Source organism: Rhamphochromis longiceps, linkage group LG13 (assembly GCF_057381845.1).
Source record: "Rhamphochromis longiceps isolate RC_006_pf linkage group LG13, R_longiceps_female_GT1.1, whole genome shotgun sequence".
NCBI lineage: Eukaryota > Metazoa > Chordata > Actinopteri > Cichliformes > Cichlidae > Rhamphochromis > Rhamphochromis longiceps.
The window spans coordinates 27,656,827-27,680,782 of record NC_140569.1 but is presented as its reverse complement, the minus strand read 5'-3'; the positions used below and the strand labels follow the sequence as shown (position 1 = coordinate 27,680,782).

The 23,956-nt window shown below is 40.7% G+C and overlaps 1 protein-coding gene across 1 annotated transcript; it reads left to right on the top strand.

The window, feature by feature from the left end:
• The first annotated feature begins 549 nt into the window (after window positions 1-549).
• On the top strand, window positions 550-23,108 carry LOC146656024 (gamma-aminobutyric acid receptor subunit pi). Its single transcript, XM_085427323.1, has 8 exons — window positions 550-826; window positions 6,857-6,924; window positions 10,540-10,757; window positions 12,817-12,899; window positions 20,507-20,644; window positions 20,777-20,929; window positions 22,341-22,531; window positions 22,743-23,108. The coding sequence occupies exons 1-8, from the start codon at window positions 550-552 to the stop codon at window positions 23,106-23,108; spliced, it is 1,494 nt and encodes a 497-aa protein (XP_085283449.1).
• The last annotated feature ends 848 nt before the right edge of the window (window positions 23,109-23,956 follow it).

Sequence of the window (23,956 nt, the reverse complement as noted above, 5' to 3'; positions counted from 1 at the left end):
TTTTGCTTCACTATTGTATCGCTTCTTGTCACACGTTTGACTACCGGAGCGCACAAGTGACAGAGGGAACTCTGAAATGCTGCCAGGGCATGGAGATGAATGTTTTCTGCCTCTGCACATGGTCTGATCTGTCTTGCTTCAGTCCCTCTTACATCATTGCACGTGCCCTGGGGCTTTCTCTCTACAGAGCAGGCGTTCTGTATTTAGAGCCTGATTTATACACAAACACACATACCACTAGGGAAAGCGCAATGAGTGCCCCCCGCATCCCCCATCCCTGCTGCCACAATTGCCAGCAATATAATCATCTTCCCACACTTCACTGTGCGTTTAAGGATAGCATAAAAAAAGAAAGGGAAAAAAACAACAACCTATGAAAGCAAATAGTAATTTCAAATTCGTAGGTGGATGGAAAAGCAGATATGGCTGGTTTAACATTTTCTTGACCCATTCAATTTAAAGAATTTTTTGTTTGTTTATTCATTTCTTGCATTTTTTTTAAACTTCCAAATCTCCATTTAAATCTTCTTTCTTTTACTCCCTCTCTGCATGGCTGGTAAGACTTGCTGTGGAACTCAATCGATACCCTGCAGACTCTGTGAACGCCAAAGAAGAATCCATCTGGTAAATGCACAACGGGAAGAGAAACGAAAAATAACTCTTATTTCTGCTTTTTTTCCCTCTCCCCCCCCTCTGTCTGTCTTTGTTCTCAGGTTGTTAGAGAGCTCGTTGCTCAACGCAGAAGTGAAGGAAGGAGAGATTCTGCCTCCTACCATCCAGAGGCTGATGAAAGGATACAACAAGTACCTCAGGCCTTTCTTTGACAGTAAGGGAACTGCAGACACAGGCAGCCATGGAAATGACAGAACACCCAGGGGAAATCTGCGTTTGACAGAGAACGAGATGGGTTCATAATGCAATTTTGTGCTTGCGTGTCCCATCTCAGATAATATATGCTGACATACATACATTAAAATTTACGCCAGTTTAATTTAGCTTTGAAATTGGTGTACTCCATTACTTTCTGCGTACAGGCATGGAGGTTTAACCATGTTATGAAGCCCTGAACGCGCATACACAAGACTTACTTTAACACATACAATACATGGTCTTATTTAGATTCCAGTTTCCACCAGGTGACCAATTTGTTTGCAATAGAGGAACAAAGTCTGCCACAATGTGTGCTTTCAGAAGAAGAACAATGTTATGTCATTCCCCGCAAATCCCTCGCTACAGTTATTGTTCTGAGCTCCGGGAATCCATCACAATGTGATTATGGTTTGTTTACTCGCTGTTTGATCTGTAATAACACCTTGGACTTTACCAAGGCGAATGCTATTCAGCGTAATCACCAGTCCTCCCGCCTGGAAGCACAAGCTTGGCACACGGTAATGGTAAAAGCGCTAGCAAAGAGACATATTCACACACCCACACGCGCATATGCCTTTGCATTTCAGCAGGTCTGCACAATGCCGTCTGAGCGCTCATTTTTGGCGTTTGAAGTGGATTGCCTCCTTACTCAAAAACTAATAATCATCATTTCTAGCACATAAACACCCTTAAAGGAATAACTGAGCATTTTGGATAATCACTTTCTTGCCTGGATTTAAAGGAGAGCCACACTCTCACACTCTGTTCCTTTAATACTAAACTCCACAAGAAACACTTTTATACAGTAGATTTACATGCATCTCATTGGCACATACAGTATCTGCAGTATGACACCAGACTCATTTGTGTGTCTCTGAGGAAAAAAAATGACTGATAAGTAAAAGGGAAGGAGAATAGAAAGATGAAACACGGGAGAGCAGCAAAGTTACCCTGTCTTTGATGGTGAATCAGGAAGAATTAATTCCCTCAAGGAGGTTCACACTCGACAGACTGCAGCTGGTGGATAGAAGTGGGGGTCTTTAGCATTTTTAAATATGCTGTCCTCCAATAACCTTACATTATATAACACAATGTTTTATTATGCAACACTATATATATGCCTGTGTCCTCAAAATACCCTTTTATGTCATCACACTCAGACACAATCTAGAAAAAGGTCAGAGAGAGAAATTTTTTAGCCCCACTTTTGCGTTCCACAACAGTTCAATATAAAGCAGAGATGGTGTGACACGTTACTTATTTTTGAAGGCAGCTCTCAAGCAGTAGCAAGCTGCCGGTTCTGAGCGCAGCTGCTCCCGCCTTGCCTGGCTATGACGGATGAAGCTGTGGTCGATTATTTAGTTATCGTTTCAAGTTCAGCTGCTGTTGTCATATGATAGCTACTGCTTGAAGTTAGGGTGCTTCCAAGACAGATGTGCTGCTAGTACAGCATAAAAATTAAGGAATACAGACCATTTTAATACAATTCTTAGTCAGCACCAATACACACACAATAACTTACAATTGCAGAAAAAAGTTCATGATTTTATATATTTATCTATAACCCTAATCAGTTAAATGGTTTCAAGGGAAAAAAAGCTATCCAAAACATATGCGCATATGTATACAGGGAGTGCAGAATTATTAGGCAAGTTGTATTTTTGAGGAATAATTTTATTATTGAACAACAACTATGTTCTCAATGAACCCAAAAAACTCATTAATATCAAAGCTGAATGTTTTTGGAAGTAGTTTTTAGTTTTAGCTATTTTAGGGGGATATCTGTGTGTGCAGGTGACTATTACTGTGCATAATTATTAGGCAACTTAACAAAAAACAAATATATACCCATTTCAATTATTTATTTTTACCGGTGAAACCAATATAGCATCTCCACATTCACAAATATACATTTCTGACATTCAAAAACAAAACAAAAACAAATCAGCGACCAATATAGCCACCTTTCTTTGCAAGGACACTCAAAAGCCTGCCATCCATGGATTCTGTCAGTGTTTTGATCTGTTCACCATCAACATTGCGTGCAGCAGCAACCACAGCCTCCCAGACACTGTTCAGAGAGGTGTACTGTTTTCCCTCCTTGTAAATCTCACATTTGATGATGGACCACAGGTTCTCAATGGGGTTCAGATCAGGTGAACAAGGTGGCCATGTCATTAGTTTTTCTTCTTTTATACCCTTTCTTGCCAGCCACGCTGTGGAGTACTTGGACGCGTGTGATGGAGCATTGTCCTGCATGAAAATCATGTTTTTCTTGAAGGATGCAGACTTCTTCCTGTACCACTGCTTGAAGAAGGTGTCTTCGAGAAACTGGCAGTAGGACTGGGAGTTGAGCTTGACTCCATCCTCAACCCGAAAAGGCCCCACAAGCTCATCTTTGATGATACCAGCCCAAACCAGTACTCCACCTCCACCTTGCTGGCGTCTGAGTCGGACTGGAGCTCTCTGCCCTTTACCAATCCAGCCACGGGCCCATCCATCTGGCCCATCAAGACTCACTCTCATTTCATCAGTCCATAAAACCTTAGAAAAACCAGTCTTGAGATATTTCTTGGCCCAGTCTTGACGTTTCAGCTTGTGTGTCTTGTTCAGTGGCGGTCGTCTTTCAGCCTTTCTTACCTTGGCCATGTCTCTGAGTATTGCACACCTTGTGCTTTTGGGCACTCCAGTGATGTTGCAGCTCTGAAATATGGCCAAACTGGTGGCAAGTGGCATCTTGGCAGCTGCACGCTTGACTTTTTCTCAGTTCATGGGCAGTTATTTTGCGCCTTGGTTTTTCCACACGCTTCTTGCGACCCTGTTGACTATGTTGAATGAAACGCTTGATTGTTCGATGATCACGCTTCAGAAGCTTTGCAATTTTGAGACTGCTGCATCCCTCTGCAAGATATCTCACTGTTTTTGACTTTTCTGAGCCTGTCAAGTCCTTCTTTTGACCCATTTTGCCAAAGGAAAGGACGTTGCCTAATAATTATGCACACCTGATATAGGGTGTTGATGTCATTAGACCACACCCCTTCTCATCACAGAGATGCACATCACCTAATATGCTTAATTGGTAGTAGGCTTTCGAGCCTATACAGCTTGGAGTAAGACAACATGCATGAAGAAGATGATGTGGACAAAATACTCATTTGCCTAATAATTCTGCACTCCCTGTATATATATACATATACACACAGCCACTGCCACTTCGAATACACTTTGTTTTTGCTTTGCAGATCATTGTATTTGAAATTTTGAATGTTTTCCCTTTCCTGTGTTTGTTTTGTTGATATTTTAATAGTTTTAAATTAAAGAAAGGTTATAAGAAAAAATAACTGGCCGTAAGTTAAAAAGTGATTATTCCCCCCCCCCCCCGAGGACACTTTCACTAGCCAAACCCAGGTGTGATTACCTGTTGAATCAAGAAAACACTTAAATAGCACCTGTCTGACAAAGTGAAGCAGGCTAAAGGATCTGAACAAAACATGACAGAAACACAGCATGGCACGGTCTTAAGAAACTCAAGGACTGATGAGAAACAGTCCCTCACATCTATCAGTCTGGAAAGGATTACAAAGCCATTTCTAAAGCTTTGGGACTGGCTTTGGGAATCACGTTGAAAGCCATTCTCCACAAAAGGAGAAGACTTGGAACAGGTGAGAATCTTCGCTGGAGTGTGGGCCTCCAAAAAATGACTCCAGGAATCATTCAGATCTCATAAAAGAACCCTGGGTAGCATTTACAGAACTGCAGGCCTTACTTGTTTCAGTTATGGTAAGTGTTCATCATTCAGAAAAAAGAAAGTGACTCTGCAAAAATGACATCCATGGGAGAGTTCGAAGGCAAAACCACTGCTGACCAAAAATATCCCAACGGATTGGTTGGTCAAGATGTTTTTGGCAAATGTGGCAAAAACATCTCGACCACTCTCAAGACTTTTGGCAAAATATTCTCTTGACTGATGAGACAAAAGATGAACTTGTTAGAAAGCTTGAATCCTGTTACAGCTGTCGTAAAAGTAACTGTAAATGATAGAAACATCAATTCTGCTCTCTACCATAAAATCCCGACAGTAAATGTCCAGCCATCAGTCATGGCCTGAAGGTCAAGCCCATTTGGGCAGGATAATGATTTGAAACACACTAGCAAGTCTATCGTGAATGGCTCAAAAACTTCCAAAACAAAGTTTTTAGAGTGTCCTAGTCAGAGTCTAGCCTTAAATCCATGCTCAAAACCTCTCAAATGTGGTTAAAATTAAATAAGTCTGTGAAGAAGAGTGGGCCAAAATTCCTCTACAGTGACATGAAAGACTCATTGCCAGTTGATAGCAAATGCTTGGTTGCAGTCTTGCTGCCAATAGTGGCACAAGCAGTTACCAGGTTTAGGGGGCATTTAGTTTCTCACATAGGGCCAGATAGGCATGAATAGCATTATTCCCTTATTAAATGAAATCATCTTTTGAAATCTGCGTTTTGTATTTATTTTGGTCGTCTTTGTCAAATGTCTTAGGCTAAAAGTAAAAAAACATCATCAAATCAAATTCGACCTGATAAAATGTGAGCCTTTGATTTTATCTCACAAATAAACATTTCTGGTTAATATTGATCAGGCCTCTAACACATCACCTTAGAATAATTTTAAAGCAATACATTCAAGTTTGGGTTTCCTCACATGAATGGTTTGTGCCAGGCCTCTTGTCCAACTCCTGTTGGATTTAAGTGATTCTGGAGCTTCGAATCTTTGGTCTTCTTTAGCTGTATTTTGGTAGAACATCTTGTGTTCTGTGCACTATTTTCTTGTCGCATTACCCACACTCTCTTAAAACTGAGATCATTTGTTTCCTGACATAATTTGATCTGATTCAAAATGCTTTGCTTCATCAGTGATGGTAGCCTTCTTGCCCTTGAGGCAGCCAAACAGCCCTGAAAAAATTATCCTCCCATCCCCGTGTTTTAGAGATGAGATGCTGTAAGGGTTTGATGATTTAATACAGTGAAATCCATTACAACAAACAGTTGTAGAATGGTCTGCCCAAAAGCTGGCTGGATGTCTGCATGATGACAGCAAACTGCATACAGGTATCACTGGTCTTTTCGGAGATGGTTAGAGATGGTTTTCTAATATTTACAGTTTTTTTTTTTGTTTGCAACAGTATCCACAATTCTTTTTCTGAAGACCTGAGAAATCTATTTTGTTAATGCCATGATCAGTACCTTGAAACTTGATAACCTTGCAAGCTTTTGCCACACTACTGTACCTTTGTATGATAAAGTGTTGCTAAACTGCCTTGGTCATATAAAACAGGTGCCGTGGGACCCTCCTCCACCTGGATTCTGTGTGCCGTGTGCGTGAAAATTACAACTGGCACCAAAAACTCTACTTAACATTCTGCTGCAGTGAGGCTCCAGCATTGCCTTTAGATTTGCATCTCTTATGCCATGTTGCTGCTGTAACCCTTTAACATAAAACATAAGAACTTTTTAAATTGTCACATGAAAATAAGATAAGAAGCGTGGCCTTAAATGTGAATGTTTCACAGCCAAAATTGTGAGAACTAAAGCCCAACTGTGGCTACAGCCACACTCCCAGTGGCAGCTGTGTCATCCCAAGGCTGCACTCATAATGAGATCTTCAGTCTGTTTTGGCAGCGGTCAGTGAGAGAGGTGCTAAACTCGGTCCTCTGGTTTTCTTTCTAAATTACTTGTGTCTGTGTAGACACAGCTGAGTGGGCAGTGACACTCACAGCACTCATAACCAGCTGAGGTCAACCTGAATATATAATAAAGTGTCATGATACAGCTCAGCCTTTCTCCATGTGCCACAGAAAAAGTTATTTTCAAGCAAAACATAGACTTTAGTTTGTCTGTCAGTCTGCCAGATAGACTATTAACAAAGATTAATGTAGACTAAAAGTGAAGGGAGTAAGCAGTGTGTGAACATAGAGCAGTATGTTTTTGAATGGTTTCTTCTTTTTTTCTAGATGGTCCGGTAACAGTGGGTATGAGTTTGGACATTGCCAGCATTGACACCATTTCAGAGATCAACATGGTAAGAGTATCACACTACTTTCTGAAATTAAACAATGAAAACATGCACTACCAATCAAAGTTTCTTAATTAATGGTCTTTCCTTTAGTTTCACTACTTTCTACAATGTAGATAAATACTGAAGACATTAAATATATAGAGCAACATATATGGAATTATGTAGCAAAGAAAAAATTGAAAGAAAAGTCTAAATATGTCTTATATTTTAGATTCCTCAAAGTAGCCACCCTTTGCTTTGCTGGCAGCGCTGCAAACCCTTGGCCTTCTCTCAGTAAGCTTCATGATGTAGTCACCTGAAATGGTTTTCACTTCACAGGTGTGTCTTGTCAGGGTTCATTTGTGGAGTTTCTTGCCTTCTTAATGGGCAAGTCAGGTTGGCACAACTAACAGCCCTATTTGACAACTGAATTCTTCTTATGGCAAGAACCAATCAGCTAAGTAAAGAGAAACCACAGTCCATCATTGCTTTAAGAACTAAAGGTCAGTCAGTCCAGAAATTTGCTAAAACTTTGAACGTGTCCCCAAGTGACATATTCAGTCAAAGTCAAAACATCAAGCACTACAACAAAACTGGCTGACACGAAGACTGCCCCAGGAAAGGAAGACCAAGAGTGCTGGAAAATGGACTGGTTCTTATATAGCGCTTTTCTACTCTTCTGAGCACTCAAAGTGCTTTACACAACTTGTGCATTCACACAAGCACATTTTTCCTAGGTGCTTTCTAACTGACATTCACACTCCGATGGATGCATCAGAGAGCAATTTGGGGTTAATATCTTGCCCAAGGATATTTGGCATGCAGACTAGGGGAAGCCAGGAATCGAACCACCAACCTTCCAATCAGTAGATGACCTCCTCTACCACCTGAGCTACAGCCACCCCCAAGTCACCTCTGCTTCTGAGGATAAATTCATCCAAGTCACCAGCCTCAGAAATTGCATCTCAGATTAGAGCCATGCAGAGCTCCAGTAGCAGACACATCAACTGTTCAGAGGAGAATCAGGCCTTTATGGTCAAATAACTGCTAAGACACTACGACTAAGGAAAAGCAACAAGCAGAAGAGATTTGTTTGGGCCAAACAGTACTAGGAATGGATCAGACAAGTGAAAATCTGTGCTTTGGTCTGATGAGTCCAGGTTTTAGATCTTTGGTTCCACCCACAGAAAAGATGATTGGATGGTCTCTACAAGCATGATTACCACCGTGAAGCATGCAGGAGGAGGTGTGATGGTGTGGGGTGTTGACACTGTTGGGGATTTATTCAAAACTGAAGGCACAATGAACCAGCATGGCTCCCACAGCATCCTGCAGCGACATGCCATCCCATCCTGTTTGCGTTTAGTTGGACCATCATTAATTTTACAACAGGGCAATGACCTCAAACACATCTCCAGGCTGTGTAAGGGCTCTTTGACCACGAAGGAGAGTGATGGTGTGCTGCACCAGATGGCCTGGCCTCCACAGTCACCTGACCTAAACTCAGTCGAGATGGTTTGGGATGAGATGGATTGCAGGGTGAAGGCAAAAGGGTCAACAAGTGCTCAGCATCTCTGGGAACTCCTTCAAGACTGTTGGAAAACCATTTCAGGTGACGACCTCATGAAGCTTATCACAAGAATACCAAGAATGTGCAAAACAGTAATGAAAGCGAAGGGTGGCTATTTTGAAGAATCTAAAATCTAAAATATGTTTTCAGTTTCACACTTTTTTGTTTACTACATAATTCCATATGTGTTCATTTATAGTTTTATAGTTGCCTTCAGTGAGAATCTACAATGTAAATAGTCATGAAAATAAAGAAAAACCATTACCAAACTTTTGACTGGTAGTATCGATACATTTCATGGGTCCCTAACTAATAAACCACAAAGGTTAAAACTGATTAAATGCAACAAGAAACTGTGCAATGCAGGTCAGAACACATCATTTTTCCGAGTTTATTGATCAGTCTGTCTGTATTGTGAAATGTTTGAAAAAGCATCATACCTGTTAGCAGTTATGAAAAGTTTATTGCCTTTTTCCTCACTTCTTTTAACCTGATGTGTACACGTTTTTTTGGTATGACCACCTTTATTCTTCAAAGCTGTCTGAACTTTCAAGCTTTCTCAAAATTTCTACAAGTAGTCTTCTCCAATAGTTATCCAAGCTTCCTGAACTACATTCAAAGCTTTTCTTTGGATGTCAGCTGCCTTTTATTCTGTTCGTTGTTAAGATGATCCCACACCGCTTCAATAATGTTGAGGTCCAGGATCTCTGGAGGCCAGTCCATGACTGATAGCTTTCCACTGTGTATTTTCTATACAAATATACTGTGCTGCATTGGCCTTGAGTTTGGGATCATCGCACCGCTGAAAAATTAAGCTGTTGCCAATCAGATGCTTTCCAGATGGTATTACATGGTGGATCAAAATCTGATGGTATTTTTCTGCATTTACAATTCCAATAATTTGAAAAGATAGGGTTAAGTAGAGACCCACTCTTGTATCCCTCTTCTAAACTCCTCCATACATATTGATGAAACTTTGAATTTGTATTCATCACTCTATTAGACCTGTTGTCACTTATTTTCAGCTCAGTTCTTGTATAATTGGCATACCTCAGCTTTGTCTCTCATGTTATCCTCCCTAAGAATTGCTTCTTGATGCCACTATTCTGTTAAGATAATTTATTTCGCTTCAGCAAATAGTGTGGTGGAATAACTCTGAGGCCCTGTGTCAGGTCATTGCTGGACCTTTTTTTTTTTTTTACTGCTTCTTAAGGACACGGCTTTCAGTAAATGAAAAAAGAAGCCAAAACCCAGAAAACAACTTTGAAATACCTTTAGGAAGCCTAGTAAACTATTGCTTAAGACCACTTTAAAAAATTACCAGAAAGTCTAGCTCCTTGGAAGAAAAACTTAAAGAATTTTATGCACTTTATATTTTTGGATTGCATTTTGGAACTTGCATATCTGAGGACATGTAAGGTCAACAGACATAGATAATCATCCCCATGCTGGACCTTCAATGAAGCAACTTAAAATTAAAAGTAGGGAAGACAGAATTTAAAACATATTTTCAAGAGTTAATCCATGTTTAAAAGAAAAATCTTTATCAAAAAACTAAGCTACAAAAGTTTCAGTATACTGGAAGTGCATACTCGTTTTGCTCATATGAGATTGGACTTTCTTGACTAAGAGTGGTCGACCAGCCTTAATTAAATAGTGAGTGCAACAATGACTTTCCTTTGGGAATGGTTCATTCCTGCAATGCTTGCTTTGTGAGAAAATTCTGCTTACAGCTAGCATGCAACACATGAAAATGGTTACATTGTCTCACATGATGCAACAGTAAGACTTTGAAAAATAATGTCATGAAGAAAAAAATAAGTTCAGTGTGCTAAAAGAACAGAACAAACTTGAACAGAACTTGCTGATTTGAAGCAATGTTTTGAATTACTGCTGTTTGAGGCACAGAAGGGCTTTGGGCTATGTAAAAATTGCAAAAATTGTAAAAATACAACAACACTGAGCTCGGTTTGCAAAAACATGACTTGTCTGTCAGCACATTACTGACATGCTTTGTAAAAACAGTGTATCAGCTCTGCTAATGACCTGTTCGGGCCTCATTACTGCAGGACTACACGGCTACCATATTCCTCCGCCAGCGATGGACTGATGAGCGCTTGGTGTTTGAAGGCAACAAGAGCCTGAGCCTTGACGGGCGGCTAGTTGAGCTCCTCTGGGTCCCAGACACGTTTATTGTTGACTCCAAGAAATCCTTCCTCCATGACATCACTGTGGCGAACAGGCTGATCCGCATCTTCCCCAACGGGACTGTCCTTTACGCACTAAGGTGGGGTAACAAATAAAGATTGTGCGTTGATGGGCTTGTTCTGTTTATTGTTTTCTGCTTTGACAGACAATGAAAAGTAGTCCGGGGAATGGATAGGAACATTGGCTGAGGGAAGAAGCGTGGGTTGAATATGAGATAATGTGATTGCGAAGCAGGGAGTTTTGTCAATTCTATTACTTGTGTATTGGATTGTATGAGTATAGGACCATGTGATTTGGCAATACAAAGAGCTGTGGGCTATCAATGCAACATAAGTCCTGTTAGGATCTGGGAAACAGATATTGTACTGTGTGCAAGGCTTAAGATCTGATGGGATCTTGGCAGGCTTCTCAAATTTGTATTACCTTTGCACTCATAGATACTGAGTCAAGCAGGCAGCTTTTTTAAAACTGTGGTGAGAGGGATTTAAACAGCCTACTGTGTTACTGTCACATGCTGTAACCTCAACTCATCAACAGATTGAGGAGCTGTCCATGATCTGGATTTGACTTCATTGACTCAATTCTTTTGTTTTTTTTAATTATTCTTCGATATACAGTTTGTGCGGAAAGTATTCAGTGCTTAACTCCTTCCAGATTTGGTCATTTTACAGCCTTATTCCAAAATGGATTGAATGTATTTTTCACCTCACAATTCTACACACAATAATGTCAAAGTGGAAATAAATTCCTTCAAACTCATGCAAATTTATTAAAATAAATAAATAAAACATGTACATAAATATTCACAGCCTTTGCTCAGTACTCTGTTGACCTCTGACAACAATAGCCTCAAGTCTTTTTTTCAGTATGACACTACAAGCTTTGAACACTTACTTTTAGGCAGATTCATTCTTCTTTGCAGAACCTTGCAAACAGTGGATGGGGAGTTGGGGAGGTTGTTCAACAGGCGTTCAATTCTAGGCTCTGGCTGGGGCATTCGACAAGATTCACAGAGTGGTCCAGAAGCCATTCCTTTGTTATCTTGGCTGTGTGCTTACGGTCATTGTCCTGTTGGAAGATAAACCCTCATCCCAGTCCGAGGTCCGGAGTGCTCTAAAGCAAGTTGCCATCGAGGATATCTCCGTACATTGCTGCATTCATCTTTCCCTCAACCCTGACTAGTCTCTCAGTTCCTGATGCTGAAAAACATTTCTGCAGCATGATGCTTCCACCATCGTGCTTAAGTGTAGGGATGGTATTGGCTAGGTGATGATCGCTGCCTGGTTTCCTCCAGAAATGATGTTTGGCATTCAGGCCAAAGAGTTCAGTATTGGTTTCAGCAGACCAGAGCATTTTGTTTCTCATGGTCTGAGAGTCCTTCAGGTACCTTTTGCAGACTCCAGGCTGGATTGTGCTCTGAAATGCACTGTCAACCATAGGACCTTATATGGACAGGTGTGTGCCTTTCCAAATCATGTGCAGTCAACTAAATCGACCACTGGTGGGGTATGTGGGTGTTATGTTATAGTAACCTGAGTTAGGTAGTCTCTCTTCACAGTCCATCCGTATATAGTACAGTATTTTAAACGTGAACATGAGTTGTGTTTCTTTTTAAAAAAACAAACAAACACGTGTCATCCTTAAGTACAGCGAAATTCAATTTCTTGACTTATTGTTGGGAATAAATAAGAGTTTCTCCAGTCTTCATGGACCTTTGCTTTCAATACAAAGAAGTGCTTACCGTCTACGCTTCAGTGTGGCAGAAAAATGTGGAGGAGGATGGTGCTTCACAGTCAGAGAACACGACTAGTGAGAGTAAAACAAGCCAGAAAAGATAGTCAGGAGAGAAATGACCACCTTGGGGAATTGGAGCTGTGAAAAATGACAGAGTGAAGTGAGAAATATGAGGTGCTGGAGGAAAGGGACAGCTGTGGTAAATGTTTCAGTGCTGTGCCTGGAGGGAATACATGAGAAAGCACTGAGATGATTGTAGCCAAAGGTTAAGCAATTAAAGGAAAAGCTAATTTGAAAAGGATACTGTATGCCACTTTCATGCTTTCAAAGTCTCCAGGAATAACAAATATCATTTGCCGTTGGTAACCTTTTTCATGGACTTAAATAACATTTCTGTTGTCTAGGATTACCACCACTGTGGCTTGCAACATGGACCTGACCAAGTATCCCATGGACAAGCAGACCTGCACGCTACAACTGGAGAGCTGTAAGGCCACTTTATATTTAAAGAAAATCTGATCTTTGCTACCTGAAGCTGTGGCAGAGTTGTTGGTGGGTGGGCATAATTTCAAGTAAATCCGATCAAAACAAAGGATGAAATGGATCACTTTCATGTTCTGCATTGGTTGTGTGTGTGTTTGTAAAATTGCACGAATGTCACACATCATACATAAACTGGATTTACTTCAGTCTTGATGAAATGTTTCATAAAGGACATAACTGCTGCTGTGGAAAAAAAAGAAAAATACAGCTAGTGCCTCGGGTTACAACTGAACCACCTATAAAAACACTGCACAATGAAAGTCAAGAAAATGAAAATTTTAAAAAAATGCAACGAGAGGAAAAACAGCCAGTGGTTGAGGTAGGGAGGATGCTATGGTCTGCAACAATGATTGCCTGAAGGTGCTTTTTATTTGTACGGTAAAAACTCTGCAATATTAGAGCGAAAACCATAACAATGAGATTATCCCTTATGAGCAAGCACTTGTTGAAAGTAGGGAGAAGAAACTCCCTATTAACAAGAAGAAACCCCCAAAGGGTTAGAGCAGTGGTTCTTAACCTTGTTGGAGGTACCGAACCCCACCAGTTTCATATGTGCAGTCACTGAATCCCTCTTTAGTGAAAAATAAAATGTGATTTTTTTTTTTCTTTATGCTTTATCCACCATCAGGCCGGGGTCTTTCTGTGTGGAGTTTGCATGTTCTCCCCGTGTCTGCGTGGGTTCCCTCCGGGTACTCCGGCTTCCTCCCACCGTCCAAAGACATACAGTTTGTGGGGATAGGTTAATTGGATAATCCAAATTGCCACTAGGTGTGAATGTGAGTATGAATGGTTGTCTGTCCTTGTGTGTTAGCCCTGCGACAGACTGGCGACCTGTCCATGGTGTACCCCGCCTCTCGCCCTATGACAGCTGGGATTGGCTCCAGCACCCCCCGCGACCCTGAAAAGGATAAGCGGTAGCGAATGGATGGATGGATGGATGGATTTTTTTTTTCCAAATCCAAGACATAGATATGTTTTTTACTGGTGCACAAAATGAGCCGCGCATGTCAAGGCGGAGGCTCTGCCGAACCCCTGAGACTGACTCACCGAACCCCTAGGGTTCGATCGAACCCAGGTTAAGAACCACTGGGTTAGAGGATTAGAACTGTCCAAACTAGTCTTATTGTTACGATGTCAGATACAGTACTCCCGTAAATGCCGCTGCTTTTTTCATGGTGCTCTTTCGTAAAGATACACCAAAATAAATTACTAAGTTTTTGTGCAAATTCAACACGGAAGATCTGTAATCACTCATTTTGCTGCTTTCTTGGATATTCGGCTGCTAATCTGTTCTTTACATCACTACCACTCAAAACACTCAAACTCAAAACTGACATCATTACACTAGTCCAGTTTCTTTGAGCCAGTCAGCCTCTACTCCATGTGGTTTAAATTTCACTGCTTTACCATCATTCTCCCTTTCAGACTCGTTCATGCACCTCAGGTCCATCTAAGCCTTCATCTTCATCTTGACCATCACCAATGTCTAGACCCTGAGGGATACAACCTTAAATTTTGTCACTGCTGGGATCCCATTCTGGCATGATGGCATCGTCGGAGTCTAATCATGTTTTGCTTTAGGCACCTAAGTGCTTGGTTATATTAGGAAAAGGCTTGTGGCTTGGGTTGATATACAGCCATATTTCAACAACATCAGTTGCACTTTGTGGGCTAGGGTTTGGTCAAATGTACCATAAGAGAATGGTAAGAAAAATAGTAATAATAGGTGACATGAAAATAAAAATAACCCTCACCCAGCTGTTGTTTAAGACCTACTTTTGGCTACTCATTGGCAGAATTGTACACCAGATGCCTTTCCTTATTGGTATAGTGACTTAGACAAGTAAAACCTTTCTGGTTCAACCCAGAGAGGAGAGGCATACAGTATAATCCAAGCCAGTGGTAACATTGCTGTAAGTGCATGAAGTCTATTACAGCTAACAACATTACAAATACTTTACTTGTGGTTGAAACATACTAAAGTTAGCAGAAGCATTGTAATGAGCAAAAATGGCAGACTGGGGCAGCTGTGCATTCTTTGTTTGAAAAGATAGCAATGGAAAAATATGTTCCATGGTGACATCAGTAATGTAAGAAAAGCCTGGACAGCTAAGACAGTATTTCATAGAGGAGCACTGTTTTAATAGGGGTCCATGTCCACATAAAGCACTTTTTGCTCTGGAAATGCCTGTCACCTCATTTTTATAGCACTTCTCTTAAGCTCTCATTGTTGCTAGGTTACAAAATCCTTCTTTCTAAAAGTTTTCTTTTTCCACCATGAATTACTCTGTTGATATTGTAATTCGTGCCCTCCTTTTCAGCACTGTCAACGCTCAGCTTGATATGATTTGTATAGAAAATCTATGCCATCTTTGCACACAGACCCTAACGTACTTTGGCAAAAAAAAAAGAGCTAAAAGAAAGCAAAAATTACAAAAACATGGCATGACAACAGTTTGGTAGACAGATCCACATACTATCAGGGTTTCTCATTTAATTCATTTTTTGCACATTGTATTGTGCTATGAACTAAATGTTAAATGGAAAAATCATTTTCTGCATTTGTCTACCCTTAATAATGAAAAAGTAAAAACATCCCATTTCTTTACAGCATTTCCAATTCAGAATCTCAGGGCGGGGCTGGATACAGTCCCAACTATGGTTAGCTCTTAATCAGTGTTCCCTCTAATTTTTCATGTGTCTGAGCAAACACACAAACTCCCTGAGCGGTCCCTTGGACCACTGTGAGCAACAGCAGACGTGTGCACTGTGGTCACGCTAGCATCGACTCCATCCAAGTCACATGGTTTATTAAAATAATCAAATTAAAGCATTTACATTTATGTTAGACTACTTTTAATTAAGTGCTTTAGCCCACTTACAATGAAAATTAATAAATAAATCTTGTTCATGACCTGTGTGGTATGTTAACACTATTGGAAGTAAAAACAACTTGAACTCCAATTTTGAAAACACAACTTTCTTTCTTTTCTTTTTTTTTAAATAAAGCTCTGACTTGTATTATGAGTATGAGTCTGTGGTCTGGGAGAGAGTCTGTAACTCTCTGTCTGCAAAATACAGTATATGATGACCAATGTTGGGCAATTAATTATATAGTTACTTCTTCAAAAAAAGTTTTTTGCAGCTGTTTACCTAAAAATGCTGCCAAGGCGGTTTTTTAATAAACATTTCAAACTATTTACAGAACAATCAGCTGTTCTGCATCAAATCTGATGCCACACAAATTATTTGTGCCACTCCAAAACATAATTTCTGTCCACTATGAGATAAAGGAGAACAACAGCCTGCAGGCCTGACAACAGGAGATGTATCACTGCTGTAACATTCAGCAGTCGCCTCATTGTTCTGACACACACAACCAAACTATTGACTACACTACACACTAACTACACAAGATTTGAGCTAAACATCTCTTGCATCTCAAAACACTGCAGTCACTCCTGAAACTCCCCCCCCTTCCTAAACAATAAATGCCATGTTGGCATATCATTTTTCGACCAATAGGAAAGGGTGGAGGTTTTTGTGTTGTCATTGCTCACAGGCTTTCGAGCGTTTTCCTTATAAAACGCAGTTTTTACCGTTTCTTCCCGCAGTAAATATAAACAACGACAGTATTCAGGAAGAAAACCAAACGTTGCATATATTTTTTTATCATAACTCTGGTTTTACTTGGCCTATGAACACAATTTAAAAACTGGTATAAAGTCCACACTTTTTCCCTCAATTGTTCCGTCTGTCCTGCTCACATCTCCAATGGTTGTACACGTTGTCACTAACATGGCTTCACTCCACATCAGCCACGCCGCTTTGCTAACTAAAACACCGGTAAGGACACTGCCATAGCCTGTCAACGATGTTGATTAGCGGCGTATATACGAATGTGAATCGCATCATTGGCTGGAGCACCCAGTCACCGGTCACTTACTGACTCACAATGCAGAATGAATTGTTAACGTATTTATTTTAATTGCAATTCAGGTTAGGTTAGATTTTTTGTGCGCAGACACCGTGCCTGCAGTGCGCGATTGCGCGCGCCCGCAGCTTAGTGGCAGGGTACACCTGCCCTTTATCACAGTCTATCACAGAGCTAAAACGCACAGACAATCATTCACACATATCATCAATTCAGAATCACCAGTTACTGGGGATTTTTTTCCCAGACAACATTTAAAATATAAAACATAAAAATAAAAACAGGTGATGGTGCTGAAGATGTTAAATTATATCACTGGGAGTGACCAGAATAGACGAGATAAGAAATAATATATATGAGGGACAGTCCAGGCTGAGTGGTTTGGGAACAAAATTAGAGAGGCAAGACTGAGATAGTTTGTAAATGTGCAAAGGAGGAATAGTGGATATATTTGAGAAAGGATGTTGAAGATGGAGCTGTCAGGCAGGACTAAAATAGGAAGACCACAGAGAGATTCATGGATGCAGTGAAGGAGGACACACAGAGGGTTGATGTGACAGAGGTACCTAAATCATCAGCTCTCCTCCACCGTGCTCCACAGCTGGTATCAGGTGTTTGTGCTGATATATTGCATTTGGAAAGACAATACCAAAGTGAAGGCGCTTGATCGTAATGCACACCGACACATTTGTAGAAAACAAAAGGATATGGTTGTGATGTTGATGTGATGTTGCAAAGCATGCGCTGTCAAGTTCTTTTTATCGAGAAGACGCTTTCTGCTGCCAACCCTTCCTAACAAGCCAGACTTGTTCGGTCTTTTTCTAATTATGCTGTCATGAACTTTAACATTTAACATGCCCATTGAGGCTTGTTAGTCTGGGCTATATTTGCTGATATGTCCGCTCCTGGGAAGATTGAAAGCTGTCCTGAATGTTTTCCACATGTGGATACATTTTCCCAGTGTAGAATGATGGACTTTAATTTTTTTGGAAATGGCCTTGTGGCCATTCCCAGACTGATGGGCAGCATGAATTGCTTTTTAAGATCACTGCAGATATCGTTCCTCCTTGGCATTGCATAACCCACAACTGACTGCTTCAGACCAGTGAACTGACAAAACTTTTACTATTATAGATGTGGTGTTACTTGCTGAAGATCAGTTTGATCATGAACACCTGGCTGCTACTTTCCCTCTTAATTCTTGTGGAAACAGTACAGCTGTACTTAATTTTTCATGCCCTGCTTCTGCACTTGAACTTAGCTTTTGTTAAATCATGACTCGGTGTAATATGTCGGGCTTTGTACTTCGTCTGAGGTTGCTAAGGACCAGATTTGTATTTATTATGGCCTGATACATAAAAAGCTGACAGGGGGTATACTTTCTTTTTCACCACGATCACATGTCCATTCAGGAGAATTATTAAAGCAAACAGAATGAATCCAACAATAGCTGGCGTGCCACAGCAAAATTCATATAAATTCAAAGGGGCTTTTAATGCACAGTTTCAAGTTTATTCCTAAAATGTCAAACTGTTCAGTTAGACTTTGAATAATCTTAAAGCCACAGTCATTATACTGCAGGGTCAGTTAGGGTCCCTCGAACCAAAACCATCTAATCCTACAAATCCTTTAAATGTACCCTAATAACTGTGGAATGAAAACCTCTGCCACAACACTGCAAAAATTCCTCGCTTTTTAAAAAGTGTACATTTTTCGTGACACGTTGCTGAAAATGGGAGACCATTTTTCCTAATTATGACACATTTTCATTGCCTTGTGCAGTAAATGGTTGGAAGAAAAAGCCTTCCTCACACCTCTCCACTATTTCCACCTGCTCATCTACTGTCTTTGCTTCCCAGCTTGCTTTTGCTCCATGCTATTAAATGACGGCAGCTGGGCTAAGCTAAGTCAGATCCCTGCCAGAAGCCCACCAGGACCTCAGTGCCAAATAAAACATTTAGCTGGAGCTCCAGTGCCACTTGACAGCAGGCATAAAGGCATCTGGAGGTTAACGTTAGGTAACTGAGAGGATGATGGATCCTTCCTTCACCGCTTTAATAATTCCAGGCTAAATATCTGCATCTGTTTCCTTCTGTCTCTCTCTGTGTCTGTATGCCCCCCCCCCCCTCCCCCTTTGCCATTTCGCTCTCATCGTGCTTCTCTATCTCTGCTGCTTTCTCTCCATCTCTCTCGCTCTCTCTCTCCCCTCCTGTCCTCCTCTCCTTCAATCTCTATTTCCCGCTTGCTTGGTCTCTGTGTCTCTTTATGAAGATGTATATTCAAGGATTTATTTCTTTTAATGCTGTGCCAAAAGTTGATCCTCTGCACAGGAGGAGGCTTTAAAGAGAGCGTCGTCGTGGGAGGGTGAGGGGCATTTAAATTAAGATTGCGGTAAATATTTTCCGCATTCTGACAGCAAAAAGAGTCAAAAGAAAGTGACGGCCTTTTGTAATCATGGCTGTAAGTCAAATTTTTGTGGGGACGCTTTCAAAAAAATACAACACTCTTGGCTGCTTGCTACAGGGCACTGAATGTAACTCTTTCCATGCTATTGCACAGCTTGCCACTGACCATCTGTGTCTCTTAATTTGTACAGTAACGATAGGGCTTTAGGTCAGAAGAATAATGAATTCCTCTACCAAGAGAATTACAATGAAATATAAAAAGGTGAATTTATTGGACCTTTCAGGTTCAAAGTCACCACTGCCCTTCATTAGGAAAGCTATGCTTCTAGTATTGTGGCTCTGGTCAATAATACATGACTCCATATGGGTTTAAACAGAGAGAATTAATGAGCGTTTCATGCAAGGCAGATTACTGAGGTGCACACCAGCTTCTGCCAACAGCGTGTCTTCACGCTTTTGTTATTCTCTTGCTCCCTCTGCAGATAAATGAGAAAAATACACCTAAGAAGTTAAGCCTTATTAATCACACTTTATCCTTATTTTTTTCTTTTTTACACGAGAAACACTAGTTATTACTAACTGATACGATTACACATTGTTACATTGCTCTGTCAAAGGCGCAACCACACTTAACCGTGGCATCTTTGATCATATTAATTTTGCATGTCTTCTTTTTCCAAGCTTTATTTGGGTTATCTAGGCTCTCTAGGGCCCAGTGCAATATGCATGATTAGTCTGTTATGGTAAGAGGCAAGAGTTAAGCTCTTCAGCAGGACCCTCCCCTCCACACACACACACACACACACACACACACACACACACACACACACACACACACACACACACACACACACACACACACACACACACACACACACTCATTTCAGCATAAGTGGCATCAGAGCTCATCAACCAGTTATTGCACAAATCATTAAACCGCTAACTGTTCCAGAGAAAAAAATTGTTTGTGTGTGTTTTTTACAACACTGATATTTAAAAAATTAAATTTCAATTCTGCCTAATTTATTATGATAATATCATAATAAATTGTGTAGCTGTTCTTGTTATATGCTTTTTGCTTGCAGACTCTCCCACTGCTTCCATGCACACAATCATTAAAGTTACAGATAAATTTCACTGATCAAATTAATTATTTTATCCTGTATAGTAATTAGAGCAGCTTTCTTCATTGTCATCTTTTCTTCTCTTTAGGGGGTTACAACATAAATGATGTTATGTTCTACTGGACCAGAGGAAATGAGTCTGTCAGTGGTTTAGACAGTCTCCAGCTGGCTCAGTATACAGTAGAAGACCACTACACATCTGTCTCAGAGGCCATCTATGAAACTGGTAACAATGATAACCAAAACCATTGTTTAATTCTTTAAAAAGCAGTGTTTTGTTACTAAAGACTATTGTGCATTACATCAATACATGTAAATGTACTAAATTTTAGTGTATTTATTGTCTTTCTTCTTACAGGCAATTATCCCAGGCTTGTCTTCCACTTTGAGCTGAAGAGGAGCATTCTGTACTTCATCCTGGAGACCTATGTCCCCTCTAGCCTGCTGGTGGTCCTCTCATGGGTTTCATTTTGGATTTCCTTGTCTTCTGTTCCAGCACGTATTTGCATAGGTATGGGATAATCCATTTTTCTGTTCATTCAATCATCAGAATCAGATTTAGAACATTTCTTTTTGAGCAAATGTCATATATTTTTGCACTGCAACTTAAGCGTTATTATTGCTGCTGTGTCCTGCTCTCTGTCAGTCATCATAGTAAACCTAAAGTGACTGAGATGCAATCAAAGTGTAGACTTTCATCTTTAGTTAAGAAGTTAAATGCACCATCTGCAATTTCTGATGGGCTCAGATGTAACCGGACAAATTAAAATGCTTATTTTTAACACTGTGTTGAGTATTGTTTTGTAATGGTTGCCAACTGATGGACCTCACCAGAGGATTCACAAAGGGATTTCTCCTTTGTGATAGTTTTGACTTTTGGAATTTTCAGCTTTTACTCAGTGAAGCTGAGATCAGGGACTTACTGGTAGGTAGTGTTGATTTTCAGTTTGTGATTTTAGATGATCATTTCTTGAAGTTGTATCTAGTGGAAACATCTAAGCATGTAAATTTTCACAGTAAGTGAACCTGGACTGGTTTAGTCTCACCCGGACCTTACTCCCCCCCCCCAAGCCTTGCCTCCACCTGTAAAATGACTCTGTGAGCGTAGCTCCGTAATCCTCCACCTTAGGGTGCCTGCTCTGGAACCTGGTGTCGGGTTCCCTGGCTGCTCCCCCATCTGGCTAAAGAGACTTTTTCCTTTTGGACTCTGCTGCCGCACTCGTAGTGTGACTCTTGTTTTATGTTTTCATGTCTTGTGACTATTGCTGAGATAGTTCTAGCCTAGTTAGTGCTTCGTAGTTCTGCTTTTGTTCATAGTGTCCAAATATTCTAGTATTGTATCTAGTAACACTGAAGTTTTTGCCTGCCATAGAGTGAGTTCATTCAGTTTCTTAGCCCCCTGAGTTTGTACCTCCGAGCCTCCATGTGGTGTCTGAGTCCTCTTCCCTGTATTGGCCGCCCAGTCGTGACAATCATTTGCTGTTACATTCATTGCACACTAAGGTCAGCAGTGAGATTACAAGGTGCAACTCAGTGCAGGGTTCGACTTGGATAATACTTATGGATTGTGTTGTCCATTCAAATATCCCGCCTCGTTTCATTTTCTTTACAAAGTATGTCAGCATATTGCCAGGAAACACGAAAACCATCACCTGAGTTTCCATTGGTAAAACTGGTGCTATGAAGAGCAAAAGCTGGATTATTTTTGTATTTTTATTTTTTTGTTGAAATGCATTGGGTTATCAACATTTAGCTTTTTATTGGCATTTCTGCATTTACAACCAATAACTCCCGTTCAAAGCTGACCTTGGCCTGAGGCTAAGTTAAAAAAAAAAAACAAAAAAAAAAACGTGGTTTTCTTTTTAGGTCTTTAGTGGTTCATCAAAGAATCCTACTTGACCACTGTCTGTGTTCTGTGCCAGGAGTGACCACAGTACTGACCATGACAACTCTGATGATGGGAGCCCGGACATCACTACCCAATGCCAACTGCTTCATCAAGGCCATCGATGTGTATTTGGGGATCTGCTTCAGCTTTATCTTCGGAGCACTTATTGAGTACGCTGTGGCCCACTTCTGCACCCTCACTCACGCTGATGCACACATGCTCATGGTGAGATACTCCTGGATGTACTTACATTAACTGTTGATTGTTGTGGTCATTACTGTTGTCACAGTCATTGTGTTCATCATGGTGGTCGCTGTCATTGTCATCGTCATCATCATGTCACCATGAGCATTTTGGGGTAAGTTGGATTTCTCGGATGTAAACGCATTGTGTTTTTGTTTTAATTCAAACCTAATCTTTCTTCTCTATCTTGCAGTACGGCCACCGAATGTACGACTTTGATGATGAAATGAACGGCATCGTCACCACCATCTCCACTCACTCCAACAGGGCCAAGAGGCGCAAGGAGCCCGCTGCAACTTCTCCTTCAGTTCCCGCCTCAACAGAACTCGCTGTCAGGCCCTCTAGCCCCTCGGGCAGTGAGCCCAAGCCTGAGGCGGCACCTCCAGAGCACACCAACTGGTGCCTCACTGTTCTGGCCACCCTCCGCAAGATTCTGCGCGCCATACACTGTTGTCATGTGGAGAACCCCCACCATATAGACAACTACTCCAGAGTCACCTTTCCACTGTCTTTTGTCATTGTTAACCTACTCTACTGGACATATTATCTGTACTTTTAGCATTTGTTTAAGTGCTGCATATGTCCAGGAGAGTTTAAGATGGAGAGTGTTAGTAGACAATAAGTGTACCTTACTGTACATACGTACAGTAAGTGTAATTCAGGTGTGTTTTGGGTTGAATGTGTAAAACTTCTACATTTGGACTCATGAGCGAGGTCGCATTGTCATATGGGATTGTTCTGGTGGAAAAAGGGAATGCTCATAATTGCAGCTCCATTTTAAATATTAATAAGTACTCAAACTATGACATTGCTTAAAATTTGATGGAATTGGTTTTGATAAAAATTGGCCTACCTGACTATGACATGGTGATATTTTATAAATTCTGTCACGCTTTAATATTTATTTTAGGATGGAGCTGTAATTGAAGGCTTTATGACAGAATTCACCTGTGCTATTGAGTGTGAACAAATTCACATTCCACTTTGAGTCTCTTTTATGATGGATTGATCATTGATATTTTACAACTCCTGTTTCTGCCTGCAGGCACAACATTTAGAGTGAAATAGCAAAAGTAACAGATGGCAGAAGAGGGCTGAAAACGACAGGCAAGGGAGGTGGAAAAATCACTACAATGGAGCATGTGTTGAGAAATATAAACCTCCAAAGGACGAGCTTTCTACTCATTGTTGAAAGCTCTCATTCTTCTGTGTCCTTGTGTGAGTTATTTTTAATTCACTGCAGTACTGTTTCTCCCAGCCTGCATATGACCCTTTTTTCATTTCTATAAATGTAGTGGCCTTGGATACCTTCAGTTGTATTCTGGAAATCTGGCTATCGTGAACAGTTTAATGGCACTTGTCACGGTATGAATCTGTTCTGCTATTTCATAAAGGGAAGCACACCTG